Source organism: Schistocerca nitens, chromosome 2, assembly GCF_023898315.1.
Source record: "Schistocerca nitens isolate TAMUIC-IGC-003100 chromosome 2, iqSchNite1.1, whole genome shotgun sequence".
In the NCBI taxonomy this organism is placed as follows: domain Eukaryota; kingdom Metazoa; phylum Arthropoda; class Insecta; order Orthoptera; family Acrididae; genus Schistocerca; species Schistocerca nitens.
The window spans coordinates 1052838529-1052858175 of NC_064615.1; the positions used below are offsets into that span (position 1 = coordinate 1052838529).

The following is a 19647-nucleotide window of genomic DNA, read 5'->3' on the forward strand; positions in this document are numbered from 1 at the left end:
GAAAAATGTTTCAGACAACGTAAGTTTCTGGATAGAGGTTTTGCAAGATACAGATGCAACTGGTAATGTCCGATTTCAGAATGCTGGCAATTTTGCAGCTGGGTTGCTAACACTGCCCATATCACATGCTACAGCTGAATGTACATTTTCAGTATTTTCTTGCGTAAAACATAAACTTACTAACTACCAGATATTATTTAAAAAGGGAAAACATATGTTGTACTGAACCATCCTCCAAAATGCTGAAGAAGTTCAACATATCCAGGTGTGGGCACAAACAAACAGAATTATGCAAAGAAGGTGTTCTGGCAGATCTTGAAGAGTTTCTAGAGACTCCCATCTTCCTCCAGCTTCCTTTGTAAGCGAAGTGAAGAGAAAATGCTGTGTAAGTAGTTTACAATATTAAATTCGCTGTTGCATGACCGGAATTTGGCGCGTACTCTTGGAATAGTGACAAACTATACTCTAAACACCTCAGATCTCTCAGGAAGAATGCAGCCACTCAATTCACTTGAGATGTTCACCCCAGTCTGGTATAATTCTTTGCTGAAATTAACGAGTATCGCTTCTTACTGTTTCAACATATTCACACTTTTAGAGAGCCGGTGAGTTAGAATTTGTTGGGTGTTATCAGGTATTATTCCATATCGCCGGAGCAAGTGTATATCCTTCTCAAAAGCGTTAAATTCCATATTTCCTGCAGAAAAATCATCTTGACTTAATACTGGAAACTTCAAAATTTCCGAGTGGAATCATGTTTATTCTATACGATATTTATCTAAAACGTACCAGAAACACAGTATAAGATGCTGCAGTTTAAAGTTACGCACGAGAACATAGTAATGATTTAAACACTGAGGCAGACTGTGGCATTTTCTAACAGAATTGCGGTTCACGATTGCCTCATTTAAAGTTTTTAAAAGTTATTTAAATGGTTCCGAACAACCCCCCCCCCCTCCCAAGAAAAATAGAAATTTAGTAATATAGTCATTTAGTCAGGCAAACTATTTAGGGGATTTTGACCCGATTTAGGGCGTTTCAAATTCGATATAGGAGGAAATTGTGCTTCATAGTTGGCAGTACTGCTAGACACTGTGACAAGTTTGAATATAAACAACTGAAACAAGCTCACAAACCAGGCGATCATTGTAGGCAAAACCACCCCTTCCTTCCGCCTCCTTGATTTCTATCTCACCGTTTATGGCCGTCCCATCGCTCTCACCCCCACCCTTAAGTACCTTGGCGTCACCCTCGACCGTCGCCTCTCCTGGACTCCCCATCTCCAGACAATCCAAGCCAAGGCACGTTCCCGACTCCGTCTCCTCAAGCTCCTTTCCGGCCGTACGTGGGGTCTGGACCCCTCCACCATCCTCCACACCTATAAGTCCCTCATCCGCCCTATCCTCTGTTACGCCCATCCCGCCTGGATCTCCGCCCCCCCTTCCTTTTATAAATCCCTCCAAATCCTTGAACGCCATGCTCTCCGCCTTGCCTATCGCATCCGTCTCCCCTCCCCCACGCGGATCCTGTATGATCTTATCCCCTTCCCCCACCTCCTCCTCTTCCTCGAACGAATACGCATCCTCTACACCTCCCGTAAACTCGATCCTCCTCACCCGCTCGTCTCCCCGATCCTCTCCCACCCCCGCCCGCTGCCGCGCCTGTACTCCCATGTCCCACCCGGTCTCCATCTCTCCACCCTCCTTACCCTCTCCCAAGGTGGCTTCCGCCAGCTCCCCCTCCCTGATGATGTCCTCGTCCCCTCCATCTACCCCTCCTATCAACTGTGACCCCGCCCCCCCCTCACTCCTGGTGTCCTTTCCCTTAGGCACCCTCCCTCCCTTCTCTTCCCTTCCCTTCTCTTTCCTTTTCCCCGTCCCCTCCCTCCCCCCTCTTCTTCCGGGCTTCCCCTCCCCCTTCCTCTCTCCCCCCTCTTTCCCTTGCCCGTGGCGTCCCTGCTCTCCCCTCTCGCTTTCCCACTCCCCCTCCTCCTCCTCCCCCTCCCCCTCCCCCTCCTCCTCCTCCTCCTCCTCCTCCTCCTCCTCCTCTCTTGGCAGGTCCCCGGACTCGCACACGGATCGTGAACTTTCGCGCGCCGGAGATCGTCGCCCTCGGTTTAGTGTTTGTGCCGTCGTGTCTGTGCATCAGTGTTTTTCGCCGTCCACGCTCCTTCGTTCACGTGCGTCGTCTACCTCGTCAGTGTTTGTGCCCAGTGCCGCCGTTTTTCTTGTTGTTTCGTCGAGTGTGAACGGCTTCATGTTTTTTTTTTTTAACTATTGTATCTCCTGTTTTTTAAACCGCCATTCTGTTACTTGTCTGTCTCCCTTTCTTTTTTATTGTACTGCCTATGGCTGAAGAGCGGAGTACACTGTTCCGCTGCCAGCCCACCTTTGTATGGGGTGTTCAAATTACAATAAAGAAAAAAAAAAAAAAAAAAAAAGCTCACAAACAACTGAAACAACAAACAAGCAAGCGGGAAGGCATATGAAAGAAACAAATATGCAGAAAAGACGACGCTGTGAGCCTGTTGACAAGGAAACGGCACATTTTTCACAGGTAGATGGTCAATTGAAGTATTGTCAAAGTGCCGACGTACGATTACTACGCAATGAATGCCCCACTGCCATAAACTGAACCTAAGTGACGATGCTCTGTATCTAAATATGCGGTTTTGTTTAATATAACTGCTGTTATTAACTTACGATGTGCCACTGTCATACCATTTTTACATCTGTACGTAATACATCAGTAATCGTTCGAATCTTTTCAGTTATTTCACACAGTTTTTCAGAATTTACGTATTTATAAAGAAAAGTAAACGGAATATGCAGTGAATATCGACAACGGCGCTTTATTTAAAATAGTTTGCAATTGGTATATGAATAGATTCATGCATCCCCATAGTGACCTGATCTATTAGTTGCCTATCGAGTCAAGCATGCAAACAGCGAAGCAAGACAGAGTAGCCTGTCCATAGAGCCAAATCGCTACCAAGCAGTCACCTCCCAACCAAACCCAGACGTACACTGCATTTAACATTTGAATGGAACGGGTAATAAAGAGGCGATAACATGATTTTACAGCTATGAGATAACGAAATATAACATTCACAAAAATAGGGTGACTAGATTGATGTGTTGGTTGCAGGTTGCTATTGTTTCAAAGTTGGTTGCAAGTGCCTTCTGCATGGCTGTCCTGCTACACTTAATTTTAGTGGTGTAGTTTTCACAATTTAAGATTATATTGCATGAAATACAGATTCAGTAATCACAGATGGAATTATGAGTGCAGTAAATACGCAACAGGCAAAGGATAGTTGCTCAGCTTAGAGCAACAAGAAAATGTAGACGCAAGGCATCATACTTTCAGGAGAATGTAGCATTTCCAATATAGACAAGTTTTTTTCTGCATCCTGCGATGAATTAGTCTGTAACACTGAAGAAGTCGTGTGAAAATAATTATTTTTGTCTTCTCACGATTCAGTTGTGCACAGAAACTAAAATTACTTTATTTTCTCAAGCTTCTTAAGACCACTATCTGATTAAACACTTACAGATTTGATAAAGAATAGCGAAATTAGAAATGAACTGGGCATCAAAAGTATACTTAAGAAAATAAGGTAGAGAAAGAAATGCCATGAACAGATTCAGATGAACAAGTAACGTACCTAAATTAATATACAAATATACATCTTGAAGGAAGAGAAAGATGAGACAAGATGCAAAGAAAAACTGCAATCTGCTTGAAATTGGGGTAGTTGATAATACCTAACGGATAACTGGTTATGATGATGGTCTTATTGTGCACCACTCTTCAGTAGCAGTACCTTTTCCTCCTTTTTGTGACACATCAGGCCAATATACACTATAGAACTGCTGCTTTAAATATTTGCTATCACTAGGTGATGTATTATATGGTAATGTTTTATTATGACTTGCAATATCTAGCCTCTAGCAAGATTGCACAGTATCCAAATCTGGATCTTTCCGTGAAAAGTGAAGGTTTTGTTATAACTGTACCACTTCGTGTTCCATTGTTTAGTGGCAGATTGAAACAGTTCACATCAAACTTTCTCCATATGTAGAGTCATATTCAGATCTGATTTTTAAATTTCCACTTTAATACTTCAGTGTAAATTGTCCAAATGTTACGTTCATAACCATGCAATGATTGATTTTTCGTGTATTTTTATTTGTGAACATGCACTAATTATATTTGCAGTTATATTTCTTTGATTTATTTGTTGTGATGTTATTATTAAAAATGTACTTTTCTGATACCTCCTTTTTTTTCCTTTCCAGAAGCTTGCAAGGAAAAGGAAGATTGCTTTGCAGAGGTATAGTATAAGTATCTAATCCATTCCTCCATCCCCCCACCCCTCCCCCCTGCTCTCTCTCTCTCTCTCTCTCTCTCTCTCTCTCTCTCTCTTTCTTTCTCACACACACACACACACACACACACACACACACACACACACACACACGAATGACTGTCACTGCTGCGTACTTTATTACTCTTACTGCCAGTAGTGCTGTTGGCCTCTACATTGCCAATAAATTTTTCTGTTATCATATCTTCACGCTGAACTTTCCATACAAAGCTTTCTCTATTGCAGCCCACAATGTAAGACACTTGTTTTCACCGTGAATAACAAAAACTTAGCCGTAACTTTGAATGACTTTTTTGCAAAAACAAGCATTTGCAGATGTTTCTCAGTCTAAGGTTCACTTCTTAACTGGATAGCTGCAGCTAAATGCATTAAGTGCACCATTAACATCATGAAACAACAGAGAAAATTGTCTGTGATACTGTGAATGTGGTGAAAACTTTGCATCACTTTTATTGTTTGTTTCTAAATCGAATCTCCCCCTTCCATCTTCTTCACATTCTACAAGACACGCCATGGTCACAAGAATGTGCTTTTTTGTGTGTGTGTGTGTGTGTGTGTGTGTGTGTGTGTACTATTTCTCAAATAGAGCTAGTGCTTTATAGCTAGTGTGAATGCTGGTATGTTGTGTGTTTTTGTGCTCCACACATGGATTTCCTATAGGTGACTGGTTACCTTCCACTTACTTCATGTATTGCTCCATCCAGGAATTTTCATTAAGTTATTATTACAAATTTACTATTGTGCATGATTGTAAGCATCAGAAGCACCTCCACATCCAGTGGAACTTTCGTGTGTTGAAGTACCGTATGCCAGTGGTTTCTGAGTAAACTGGAATCATGGTTTTTGGACCATCTGTTTACATTTCTTCAGATGACGTATGTTTCAGCCTATCAGGATATGTGGACTGTTAGAACATGCACCATTATGCATCATAAAATACCCATCAGTATTTTGATAAGCCATTGCATAATCACAATATTGGTGTTGGGTGTCCATGTTTGGTGTCTGCATCATAAAATGTTTTTTTCACCAACTTTTTAATGCCAACTGATATGTCCAGAAAGCATTTAATCCATATGTGGACCACCACCTCAGGGGCTCACAACTCTTTTTTTGAGTATGGGTGTGGTGAGCATGGGTCCCCAAGCTTTTGAAGCACCTACTTTCTTTCATGTGCTGCAATCTCTCATCACTCATAATAGCAGCTTTTGATGTCAGCCCAGCTATTCCCTAGACCCTGCTTTCCTTTCTCGGTATATTCATTAATTTACTTTACATTGATTTTTGCTGAAATAATTTTTGGCTCGCTTCTGACTTTGACCTTCATTTTTGATATTTTTTCTGTATTGTGAACAGACGGGAAGAACACCTTAAGTAGCACATACTGTGTAAAGTGTTAAACATCATCTGTGAGAAGAGGGACAAGCTAGACATCTGGGTGCAAAACAGTTTATCAAATACTTTTTATGTATGCAAACTGACAGGTAAACTTTTGCTGTGACAAACCATTATTTCCTGTGGAACAACTCGAAGAAAAATTTGGAGAAGTTGAGTCATTGAGAATATTGCTCAGTGCATTGCTGTTGATTAAAGCCTCCTCTGCTGCAAAACACAATGCTTTTCAGGCGTACGAACACCCAGGTGACACACCAGTGATGATCACACCACACAACTTTGAATATGGTCCAAGGACTCAACATCCAGAGACCTTATGCTTCAAAGATGAGGAGCTACAGGCTGATCTCAAGTGGTGAGTTTAATTAAACAGATACAGATGTCTTTATCTTAGCCTTTGAAGGGAATGTCCTCCTGGAAAAAGTTAGTCACAGTGTACAGGTTTAAAGTGAAACCTTAAGTCCCATGACTCATGAGGTGCTTCTGATGCTTACACTTTGGTCATATGTGATCCTGCTGCAAGGAATACGCAAAACATGCCAACTGTGAACACTGATACCTTTGTGTGTGAACTGCACAGAACACTGTCTTCAGTGTTCATTAGTTTGCCCAGGCTCAAGAAAGAAAAGAAAATACAGGAATATAATCTATTGACCACTTGTCATATATTGAGGCACAAAATAAAATGTATGTCTACATGCTGTGATACAATGACCAAGTGAAAGTTGCGGCCATCTCCTCTCCCACCTCAACTTTTCCCTAAACATATCTCCCATGACCTTCCTCTCCTATGGTTACTACAGTATCATCTTCGGAAACCACTTCATGCACCCATCTAAAGAAACATCTACTGGAAAACCCCAGACTAGAAGCCAGACACCAAACAATGTCTGAGCGAGCCACGGCCTCTGGGTCCTAGGGCTGCTTGCTCTTCATCCCCCCACCCCCACTCCACCCCAATGTCCTCTGTGGATAGGCCCTCTGAAGAACTTTGGCCATCAGTAGTTGTGAAGGAACAGGAGGAGAATGGGACAAGGCTGCCCCGGTGCTCTCGGTGTGCCACTGTGCTGGCTCAAAGAGGACATCTGGAGGGGACTGTGTATTGGTTTGAATTTATGTCATCATTGAATGTCTTCCCCTCAATAGCACATTGGAAATAATAGTGGTGCAGTGCAAACAAGTGCAGTGATCACCATTTGTAACCAGAATGAAATTTTCACTCTGCAATGGAGTGTGTGCTGATTTGAAACTTTCTGGCAGATTAAACCTGTGTGCTGGACCGAGTCTCAAACTCGGTACCTTTGCCTTTCACAGGCAAGTGCTCTACCCACTGAGCTACCCAATCACGACTTACAATCCATCCTCACAGCTTTAATTCCGCCAGTAGAGCACTTGCCAATGAAAGGCAAAGGTCCTGAGTTCGAGTCTCGGTCCGGCACACAGTTTTAATCTGCCAGGAAGTTTCACCATTTGAAACTCTTGGCAGCCCACTTATGTATCTTTAGTTGACCACCTTAATCCAACAAGTTTGTCCTCCTCTTCTATTTGTAGACTTCAGTGTGCACCACTTCGTATGGGAAGTGCCACTTTTCTCTGAAAGATGATCTGCATCTCCTCAGTGATGGTGCTCCTACACACTCCAGTGCTACCTTTCACACCTTCTCAGCTATCAATCTAATGATCTCTTGCCCCAGTCCCTTGGCTTCACTGCATTGGTCACTACTTGACAATGTTTGTGACAGTGACTGCTTCCCAGTGATCCTGTCATTTCATTGTGACTACCAGGCAGACCAGCTACCACACTGGGTGTTTTGAAAAGCCAGCTGGTAGTTGTATGCCTCTGCTGTTACCTCCCCCTCTCTGTCATATTATTAACAGGAGTGCACAAGACGTATCCATCACAAACACCCATGCTGGTGGAACTACAGTGCCCCTTCCTACAGGTCCCCTCCGCTGCCAGCACCAGGACGGACCAAAGACACAGCAATAGTTGTTCAGGTTTGCCAAAGAATGTTTCAAGTGACATCTTTCGTAGACCAGCCTTATCACTTTCAAGCGACTTCATGCTAAGGCTTGTTATCTAATTAAATACAGTAAGAAGGAATGAATCTCCTCCCTGGAAATGTATGCCTCTTTATCCAAGGTGTGGTCCAAGCTCCATAATCTTCTGGGCCACTAAAGATCCACAACTATACCCAGTCTCTTTCTTCAGGATGTTCTCTGTAGTGAAGTGTTGGCTCTTGCTGAACACCTTGCGATGGCAGTGGCATACTCTTCCTACATGACTGCCTTCTCTACGCGTACATGATGAATTGAAGACATTGCCCTCTCCTTCACACCTCGGCATGCTGTGTTATATAATGAACCTTTCACTGACTGTGAATTACTTCAGGCTCTTGCCTCACCTAACAATATAGTCGCAGGTCCTGATTCCATTCACAATCAGATGATACAATATATGACTGGTACTCTATGACTCTATCTCCTGAGAGTCTCCAACTGTATTTGGCTCAACTGTGTCTTCCCTTTGCAGTGGTTATCATTCTAATGCCTGAACTGGTCAGAATCCAACATCCATCGACAGTTACAAGCTGATTGGCGTCACCAATGTGCTCTGCAAACTGGCTGAAAGGGTGGTTGCCCATCAATTATGCTGGGTTCTCAAATGTTGGAGCCTATTGTCCCACTGTCAGTGTGGTTTCTGGAAGGGACGATCCACAACTGACCTTATGGTTAGGTTGGAAACAGAGATCTAACAGTCTTTTTCTGAACACCCAGCACCTCATTGCAGTCTTTTGACCAACATTAAGCATGTGACATGCAGGTTGTGCATTTTTGTCATTGTACCACAGTCCAGCCTGACCCAGAACTCTACTTGGGTACCCAGTACTTGGATATTGTAGCAGTCCTGAATATTGGGGTTCCTTTTGACAAAAAGCTGACGTGGGTGCTCTCATGTTCATCAACTATGGACTAGCTGCATGTGAAATTTTAACACTTTCTGCTCCGTGCCCATGCTCTTTGTGCCAGTTGAGCTACGCTCCTTTGTATCTGTTGGATTCTGGTCCAATCCCGTTTGGATTTTGGTTGGCAGATTGATGGCTCAGCACCACCTTTAGCTTTGAAATTGTTAAACAGTCCATTGTTCTGGAGTTTGACTGGCATCTGGTGCCTCCAGGCTAGTCCCGTAGACTGTCTCCTGCCAAAGTGGGGATCTTTCCTCATCAGTTCCGACAGTACCAAAGCTTGCTGACCTATGCAATTGCCATTTTTCAGTTTCCTGATCATCCAACATATCCTATTCTTTCTGCATGCAAGGGGCATTGACCCCCTGACACCCACCTGCATGTGAGATTTCCAGCCCTGTGACACCACCTCTGTCTATCCTCTTTAGAAAGTGTGTCTCCTGCCAGTCAGGAACATGTGTTTTGAGGAGGATCTGATGGCTATTAACATAGCCCTCTGTTTCATTAAATGTCTCTCTTGATCTCATTTTAAGCTGTGGGTATTCATTAAGCCGTCTCCAGGCCATTTACAGACCTAACTAATGAAGGCTCATAGCAAACTGACCGTAGTTTTATTTTACATGATGAGCCACTCCCACATTATGGCTGTGGAGCCTTCCTGTCAAACACTCGTATCTTAATGGAACCCCCTCTCCTTCTGACTGTCTGTGCTAAGCATGGTCTTCCCAGTACTTTGCCTCTGTTATTGGTGGATCAATTGAACTGGTTCTCTGTGACTGGCTTTTATTCTCAGATATGACATTTCAAACTCCTGATGACCCTGGATAAATACCTTAATGTTGTCAGGATAATGAAGCATGGAGTGTGGAGCAGGCCGGTCACCATGCTGGGGACTAATGATACAACATTAGTGAAGCAAGAATTGTATTACTTTAAAGCTTACAATTGTTTATTCTTCTCTATGATAGTGTCCAGGCCAGTGACAATGCTGCGCATTGTCCTGTGATGTGCTGACTCTGTCTGAGAAATATTCAGAGGATGTTGCCCCAGTGGCATCTGCTCACATATACACGGTGTCAGGTGGGCGACAGATCTTGCTGGTGGCCGGCATAACCTGTACAGCAGGTCACCATCCAGGAAAGTGCCTTCATGTTGTAAAATTTGAAATTTTCCCGGCGAATCAACTGTTCAAAAAGATTTTGGGCTTGCAGCTGGTTGTCGTAAACTTCATTGCATGATATTTTGGCTGAACAACTGCCAGCCATCTTCAGGTGAGCCGAACGAGGACTGACGAAGAGATTCTCTGCTCTGTCTTATATAGTGTGCTGATAGTACTGCTGTGCATGCGTTGCAGTCTCAGAGACAGAAGGGAATATTTTGAACAGTCTGACGGTGTCGCCATGGGCAGTCCTCTGTCTCCTCCGGTGGCTAACCTTTTTATGGAGAATTTTGAGGAGAGAGCACTTGAATCAGCGGTTTGTAAACCAACTGTTTTTTGGAGATACGTCTATGATACTTTCATAGTGTGGCCCCACGGAGAAGAAAAGTTAATGGAGTTTTTTCGTCATCTTAACTCCATCCATCAGAGTATTCGATTTACTATGGAACTAGAGAAGAGATGGCTGTCTTCCATTCCTGGATGTTTTAGTGAAACGGAAGATTGACGGCATGGTGGGACATTCTGTCTATCGTAATCCCACTCAAACTGATTTTTAATTGCATTCTTCAAGCTGCCATCACCCATCACAGACCATGAGTGTACTTAAAACCCTTGTGCACAGGGCACATACGGTGTCGGATGCAAATAATTTGCCTAAGGAACTTGCACATTTGAGGACGGTGTTCAGAGACAATGGGTACTCGAAACAGAGAATTAACAGGGCCTTCTCAACTAGAGCCAGGAACCGGAAAGTTGATAAAGAGGAGAACGTGCCAGCCAAGTCCCTAGCTTTTCTTCCCTTTGTTGGAAATATCTCGTTCAAGATAGTGAAGATTCTTAATAATTTTCATGTGAAAGTGGTTTTTCGTCTGCCTTCTAAGATTTCGGATTTGCTGGGATGCGTGAAGGATGATTTGTTATTGCGGAAGGTGGGAATTTACAAAATACCTTGTCAATGTGGTATGGCCTGTATAGGACAGACAACGCTTACAGTGGAAGAGCGTTGTACAGAACATCAACATTGCACTTGCCTACTGCAACCCAGTAAGTATGCAGTTGCGGAACATTGTATTTCTAATGGACATTCAATGGAGTACGACAAAACGTCGATTTTGGCCACAGTAACAACTTTTTGGGACTCCATTGTCAAAGAATCCATTGAAATGTGCATTGCAGGAAATCTAAAGAACCGTGACAGTGCTTACCAATTGAATAATGCATGGAGTCCCATCATCTCTGAAATTTGCTCGAGACGAGGATTCCAGAAGACTTTGATAGCTGCGGCCAGGGGCAATACCAACATTAGCTGAGTATTGCAGTTCCACCAGCAAGGGCGTTGTCGCTGGGCGGTGTGGTCCTTCTGTCTCCGCGACTGCAATGCATGCGTGGCAGTGCTATCAGCGCACTATATAAGACGGAGTGGAGAACTTCATCAGTTCTCGTTCGGCTCACCTGAAAATGGCTGGCAGTTGTCCGGCCAAAATATCGTGCAATGAAGTTTACTATGATGAGCTGCAAGCCTGAAATCTTTTTGAACTTGCCTGCATATTATCAGAGCACATTTGTGGACTTTGAAGGTACATGCTCAGATTATCTCTCAGTAGCTCTGCACAATGTAAATATGAACAAGCCACCAAGGAAGGCCAGGGATGTTGATGACTGCCTACAGGTATAGCAGACCGGTCAAGTAGCAGTTTTGAAGGTGGAACTCATCTTGGTGAATGGTAGCAGCACATTACATGTGCAATCCATACCAAGTGGTCCAAGAAAAAAATAATTGGTTGCTTGACCCTCTCAAACAAATTTTATATTTGCTGGGTGAATTCCTCAATGTTTAGTAGACACAAAAATATTTTTTTAAATTATTGTTTATTATTTTGAAATGGCGGCCATATTTGTTCCAGGCTGCATGCGTTTTTTTGTATTTTCAAGCATCTACACTTTCTACAGTTATTCAGTAGTGGAGTGGCGTAAGCCTTTCAGATAAAATGTATTTAGTTCAACACACTCTGGTCTACAAATTAACATCATAATCACTCAGCTGAATGTATTCTTTAATATATTTTTAATAGTTCAAAGTTATCAGCCACAAATTAAATTTTTGAACAGTAGTTTTCCAAAGAAAGATGAATTTCTCAGCTTTAATATTTTTTCTGCTATTACACTGTGTAGTATAGTTACTTTTTATAGAGTACCAATGGTGAGCAGCTTACACTTAAAAAAATACACTATTTTAAAAAATGGCTTTTTTAATTTTTCCATTTTATGGCCTGCAATATCTGTGTTGGGGGACCAGATAAAAATCTGAAAACTTCACCTTTATGATATCAAACTTCAGTATAAATCTCAGCTTTGAGATTCAAATGGAAGTTATGGAAAAAAGGTTACAAAAAAGAGTCAAAAATATATCTAGGCTTATGGAATAAAATATATCAGTTACAGTATATAATTTAATCGTATCTATGGTTACTTACTTTTTTATTGAAAATAAGCCTACTAATTACATTATATTTTTCTCTTGTTATTTGTTTTTAGTACATCGCTCATTGAACATTTGAGAAATTTGTTCACTCAGTTTGGGTGTTAGATTATAAGTTCACCCAGTCACAGTTGTAAATTCCATGGGAGACAGCTTCCTTAGTACATTTTTAAGTGGCATCCAAACTTGATCCTTCTCAATTTTTTTAAAAGATGTCCTTGGTCCTGGAGGGTGATAAAATAACAACATGTACATCTTGGTTTTGACAGTCAGTATTATCAAATTAGCCAATCCTCCATTGTTCATCATAAACACAAGCCACTGTGTCTTTATTTTGAAGAACCAGTTGTACAAGTTTTCTATACTGATGAAGTTCACTATCAGGTGTAGTTGATGTTATCTTACACTTCAGTAAGTTGTGTGAATGGGGTGCAAAACAATGAAAAGACTGAGTGCCTTTAATCTTCTGACGAGTGTTGTACCTTTCCTTCAAGACACTGTCATAGACTTCTTGTATTTCCTCACATTGTACAAAAACATAGGTAATTCCTTTGATATGTTTTTTACAGAATTCAAACATTTCTTGAGGAGTTATGTTATGATTGTCATCAGTCCGCTGCAGACTTGCTTTTGTGACAGCTCGCTTTGTTGTACCTACGACACCATCACAACCATACTTCCCATGGCACGAAGCAAAAAAGTGCCATTCTACATCAAACCCAAAATCTTCTTTATGAAAGGAGATGTTAATAACTTTTTTTTTTATATTGACTTTCTGCCCCATCCGAAAAGTAAATCAGTTTTTTATGGAAGGGTGGTGCTGTTTAATGTAGTTTGTTAATTTATTTGAAAAATGTGCACTGCTGTAGTGTTGTGTTCAAGGTAGTCACTTATGACACAAAAGCTGTGGCTCATTACTTTATCTTCATCTTTATAGTAGAATACAAATGGATGAACTGTGGCCTGTTTGTTTACTCAGTGATGCCCTTGTACATCATCTTGAACAACAAATGAATAATTTTCTGAAAAGTCAGCAAGAACTAAGCATTCATCAGCTGCCAAGGTTTGCTTTTTGTCTTTCAAAAATTTACTTTGAGCTTTTGCAATAAACTGATACATTTTCAGATTTTCAAGGTTAGCCACCAACACTTCAAAAAACTCGTCTCGTGGTTTTATGGCTGTCACCATTTCAATTCTGTCTTGTGTCACCCATTGTTTGTATTTTATATTGTCAGGCATCAAATCCTCTTCTTCAGATTCTTCAAACATGTCAAGTAAGGCTTGTTTGCCTGGACAATCTTCTAATTTTCCCTTGATCATACAATAGTAACTGTCGATATTGCATACCATAGCTTCCAAAAGATCTTTATTGTCAACTCTAAGATTGGCCCCATCTATCATCAACTTTATGTTCTGATGATAACAAACAAACATAAACATTATGGGTGCCAGATGCCCCTGCAACAATACACCATCTTGGTCTCAACTCGATAAACTTTGATCTTCCAATTTTAATGTCAGGATTTTCTTTTTTAAATTTGGTGACTAGTTCGTTTAAATTACACAATATTAATCTTTTTTGTCTTTGAATCTTAGAACCATTTTCTTTCACAGAAACACAGTCTTATTTGCCAGACATCAAATGGCTGTTATTGTCATCGTCATAATACTTAATAACTTTATTGATTGTTCATCAGGTTGCCCTCCATGTGTTGATTGTGTTTTCATCTACCCAATTAGATGCATTTTCTTTTGTAATGCTGGTAAAATTCCCTGTTCTTTTCTAATTGCCTTGTTAACTTAACAAGGCGTTCTGACACATTAAATTCATCACTATCTTTTGCTCGACTCCAAGAATTCGGCAGTAAACTGATAATCTTAATTTTATCCTCTTTGTTTGAAGTACTGCATTTAGTTTTTAGTTTTTCTATCCAATCATCATATTCGGTTGATGAAATTTTAGAACTTCCATCTGTTTTAGTACAAATTGTATTTTGAAATGAAACTTCCAAATTCTTTTTGACTGTAGCTGCCACTTTCTCAATTTTTGTCTTCATGGCACTTGGTCTCTTATCTTGACTTAGTTTTCTAATTTTACTAGCAGGCGATACACCCAGGATTTCACAAGGTGTATCTACTTTTTTTGCTGATAAGTCACAAAATTCTGTATCTGAGGTATACTATCCTTTCTCTTGTGAATTATAAATATCTTAGAATAACATGTTGGACACAATGATTTTCCTAGTATGAGATTGACAAAAGGGCTTTTATTTTTAGAATAATGATCAAATGTTATTTCTTGCAGACCTTTTGTTATAGGTTTCTTATGTTTCTCAAAAGGGTCCATGCAAGACTGATCAAAAAGGTGATGAAATTTTTTAAGTATTTCATTTCATGGTACTTGCATGTTGATTAGACCTCTGTGCCAACTCGTAAGTAAAACAACACTTTTTCTTCTTCACTGTAATCATCGATTAAAGTAATGTCTTTAGGATACACTCCATACACACTTTTACGGTATGCTTCATTAATAATAACACCAACAGAACACTGAGACAGCATTTTTCAACTGCACACTTCAAGAACTTCTAGCTAAATAAGTGTGAGTTGACAATTGTTGTTGTAAGGGGAAGACTTGTATAGGCTTGCAGATCAATTGTTAGCCTGCTGAAACAACTACTACAGCATTGTTTCGACAAATAATCATTAGCTAGTGTAATGCGGTGTGTTACATTATACAATTGGTATACTTTATTTGATTAGCCTACCAGATATCGCAGATGTTAAAAAATGTATTTTTGACTCGTGTTTGCAATCTTTTTTTGTTTGCAATATTTTTTCCATAACTTCCAATTGAATCTCAAATTTGAAACTTATATTGAAGTTTTATATCATAAAGGTCTATTAACTGTGAAATTTTCAGATTTTTATTTGGTCCCCCAACAAAGATATTGCAGGCCACGAAATGGAAAAATTTTTAAAAATTAATTTTTTTTAAATAGTGTATTTTTTTAAGTGTAAGCTGTTCGCCATTGATATTCTATAAAAAGTAGCTATACTATACAGTGTAATGGCAGAAGAAATATTAAAGCAGAGAAATTAATCTTTCTTTGGAAAACTACTGTTCAAAAATTGAGGATTTTTTTTTTAAATTTGTGGCTGATAACTTTGACCTATTGAAATATATTAAAGAATACATTCAGCTAACTGATAATGATGTTAATTTGTAGCCCAGAGTGTGTTGAACTAAATGCATTTTATCTGAAAGGCTTAGGACAATCCACTACTGAATAATTGTAAAAAATGTAGATACTTGCAAATACGAAAAAATGCATGCAGCCTGGAACAAATATGGCCACCATTTAAAAATAATAAATAATATTTTTTTTAATATTTTTGGACTACTGAACATTGGGGAAGTCACCTAGAAAATATAATTTTTTTCTGAGATGGTCAGGCGACCAGTGCTGGAGCACATGGTATGGACTGAGCCACATCTTTCGCTTCATAGGTGGTATATCATAATGTTAATCCCGGGGGTACTCGGAGCCGGAGAATTTATTATTGTTCATATGAGAAAGTGATGTTATGCCTGGCTAGTGATGACCAAATGTGGCCTACTTTTCCGAGCCCATTGGCAGCCTTCACCACCGCACTGTTTTGCAAGAATGGCTTTCAGGAGTTCAGCAGGATAGGTGTCCCTGTGAAACTTTTACTCTCACTTGAGAAATCAATAAGTGCTGTCACAGTGACAGTATGTCATCTCCTTGCCGAGGCCTCTCGCTCATTTGTACGAATTGAGGCGGTATAGTCCGGGTTTGCTCTGCTATTCGCAATGTCAGCTTTCTTTCTGTTCGCCATTCTGATTGTGACACAAGGTACTGGCTGGCTTGGTTTGATGTGGTGCTGGCTGTAGCGAACTTCGGGAATACTTCAAATTTGCCTGTAATACATTTCTGCTGTGTATCACTACCTTCAGTGTGGTTGGTGTTTGGTGTGTCTCCTGCCACAGGCTGGTCCAGGGGGCCCCTCAGCTCCGTCTCATTTGTTTGCTACCTCTGTCATCCCTCCTGTCCTCTGTTTTAATTGATTTTATGCAGTTTCCCTCTTTTTATGGTGCACAATGTTGTCCAATTTAGGGGTAGCCCTTGATTGATTAGTGGATGTTATCCTCCTCATTAACACTTTGTCTATGATGGATGGGAGTGTGGTATGGCTTTTGGCACTCCTGCCCTTTCGCCTGCTGAGCCCTGGGGGTCACTCATGTGCGGCCTTAACTGTTTCTCTCATCTTGTTTCCTATTGATGGTCCAACTGATCGCCATTACGTTTTTAGTCTTTTCCCTTGTACTGTTCTGGATCCCTTAACTAGAAGGCATTCTTTACAATGTAGATGTATTCACCCTTAATTAGGTTGATGGGGGTCAGTTGTGGTTGGAGTTTCTCTCACCGTGGCTGAGCCCTGGGAGACAACTCATTTGTTCTAATCCACATAATGATCCAATCCATACACTTTCACTTCTCCGTAAACTGTTTTTCAGCTCTAACAACAGTACTGTCTTCAATGCCTCACTTTTACTACTCATACATACTTTCCTCATACCTGCACATTCCTGGTGGATGTCACTACTGTGGGACCGATGCCTTCACTATTTAGTCTATTTAGTCCCTTACCTCAGTCAACCATCCAGCGTTAGACCGTCAGTGAGAGAGCACTTCGATTTCCTGCTGCTAATAAGGCGAGTACACCGTTCGCTTGTTACACATTTTTACGAGCTTCAAACAGGTACAACTTATTTTCAGTTATCTGGGTAGTTACTATTTTATTTTTGTAATTTCTTGCGTGTTTGAGTGCCTACTAGACACAACCTTTTATTTTAATAACAGTGTAGTGTACAGTATCGCCATTGCTATCGACCCTCGTATCGTACAGGCTTTTGTTTGTTTGGTTAGAACAGCTCAGTGTCGGTTAGACCGTCGGTGAGAGAGCACTTCGATTTCCTGCTGCTAATAAGGCGAGTACACCGTTCGCTTGTAGGGTAAACATAGTCATGTGCAGGGACTGTGGTTGTTGTGAGCAGACGCAAGGAGAATTGGCCACTCTTCGGGGGCAGGTGGAGGCTTTGTCTGTTAGGCTCATCGAGCTCGAGGCGCAGGCGTCGGCTCGTAGTGGCGTTGGGGCAACTGTGGTGAGACCTATGCCTACTTCGGTGGCCTTGGAATCGCATGGAACCCCTGATGTCGCTGCGTCTTCCGGCAGTGAGCATCTTACCGGTCAGCCATCACTCCAGGGTGAATGGCGGACAGTGGTGGGCTCGCGCGTGCCTGGCCGAAAGGCGAAGGTGGGATCTGGCCGCGTGGCAGCTGCCTTACCCCTTTCCAACAGGTACGGGGTACTTCCTAGTGGTGATGACATCGTTTCCGAGCCACCACAGGATGCCTCGCCTGTTGGGCCAGTGGCCGATTCTCCGGCAAGGTCCCGACAGTCACAGAGGGCGGGCCTATTAGTTATAGGGAGCTCCAACGTTAGGCGGGTTATGGAGCCCCTTAGGAAAATAGCGGGTAGGTCGGGGAAGAATGCCAGTGTGCACTCGGTGTGCTTGCCGGGGGGTCTCGTCCGTAATGTGGAGGAGGCCCTTCCGGCAGCTATTGAACGCACTGGGTGTGACCGGCTGCAGATAGTAGCACATGTCGGAACGAATGACGCCTGCCGCTTGGGTTCTGAGGCCATCCTTGGTTCCTTCCGGCGACTGGCTGATTTGGTGAAGACAACCAGCATCGCACGCGGAGTGCAAGCTGAGCTTAATATCTGCAGCATAGTGCCCAGAGTCGATCGCGGTCCTCTGGTTTGGAGCCGTGTGGAGGGTCTAAACCAGAGGCTCAGACGACTCTGCGACTATAATGGTTGCAAATTCATCGACCTCCGTTATTGGGTGGAGAACTGTAGGGCCCCCCTAGACAGGTCAGGCGTGCACTACACACCGGAAGCAGCTACTAGGGTAGCAGAGTACGTGTGGCGTGCACACGGGGGTTTTTTAGGTTAGAGGGACCCCCCCTTGGGCGAAACGATAAAATACCTGACGGCTTACCAGAGAGGACATTATCATCGTTGATAAAGAACGTCCGTCCTCAGAGACCAAAAACAGGAAAAGTCAACGTAATATTGGTAAACTGCAGGAGTATCCAGGGCAAGGTTCCTGAATTAGTATCTCTTATTGAAGGAAATAGTGCGCATATAGTATTAGGAACGGAAAGTTGGTTAAAACCGGAAGTGAACAGTAACGAAATCCTAGACACAGAATGGAATATATACCGCAAGGATAGGATAAACGCCAATGGTGGAGGAGTATTTATAGCAGTAAAGAATTCAATAATATCCAGTGAAGTTATTAGCGAATGCGAATGTGAAATAATCTGGGTTAAGTTAAGTATCAAAGGTGGGTCAGATATGATAGTCGGATGCTTCTATAGACCACCTGCATCAGCAACCGTAGTAGTTGAGCGCCTCAGAGAGAACCTGCAGAACGTCGTGAAGAAGTTTCGTGATCATACTATTGTAATAGGGGGAGACTTCAATCTACCAGGTATAGAATGGGATAGTCACACAATCAGAACTGGAGCCAGGGACAGAGACTCTTGTGACATTATCCTGACTGCCTTGTCCGAGAATTACTTCGAGCAGATAGTTAGAGAACCAACTCGTGAAGCTAACGTTTTAGACCTCATAGCAACAAATAGACCGGAACTTTTCGACTCCGTGAATGTAGAAGAGGGTATCAGTGATCATAAGTCAGTGGTTGCATCAATGACTACAAGTGTAATAAGAAATGCCAAGAAAGGAAGGAAAATATATTTGCTTAACAAGAGTGATAGGGCACAAATCGCAGAATATCTGAGTGACCACCATCAAACGTTCATTTCTGAGGAAGAGGATGTGGAACAAAAATGGAAAAAATTCAGAAACATCGTCCAGTACGCCTTAGATAAGTTCGTACCGACTAAGGTCCAAAGCGAGGGGAAAGATCCACCGTGGTATAACAATCATGTACGAAAGGTACTACGGAAACAAAGAAAGCTTCATCATAGGTTTAAGAGTAGTCGAATCATAGCTGATAAGGAAAAGCTGAACGAAGCGAAAAAGAGCGTAAAGAGAGCAATGAGAGAAGCATTCAACGAATTCGAACATAAAACATTGGCAAACAATCTAAACAAGAACCCTAAAAAGTTTTGGTCATATGTAAAATCGGTAAGCGGATCTA

At 41.8% G+C, this 19647-nt stretch overlaps 1 protein-coding gene across 6 annotated transcripts in view; it reads left to right on the plus strand.

Annotated features, from left to right (window-relative positions):
- The window catches only part of LOC126237405 (zinc finger protein 160-like), a 63874-nt gene that overhangs the window by 32274 nt on the left and 11953 nt on the right, over nt 1-19647 (plus strand). For 2 of the 6 annotated variants that reach the window (XM_049947499.1, XM_049947501.1), the window contains exons 1-2: nt 2441-2556; nt 4302-4336. The exons of 2 other annotated variants lie outside the window; for them this stretch is intronic. In XM_049947499.1, coding sequence (XP_049803456.1) covers nt 2485-2556; nt 4302-4336 — 107 coding nt within the window. In that variant the 5' untranslated portion in view covers nt 2441-2484. Of the gene's footprint in view, nt 1-2440; nt 2557-4301; nt 4337-19647 lie in introns of those variants that run through there. 2 more of the 6 variants (XM_049947500.1, XM_049947502.1) reach the window with 1 other exon arrangement.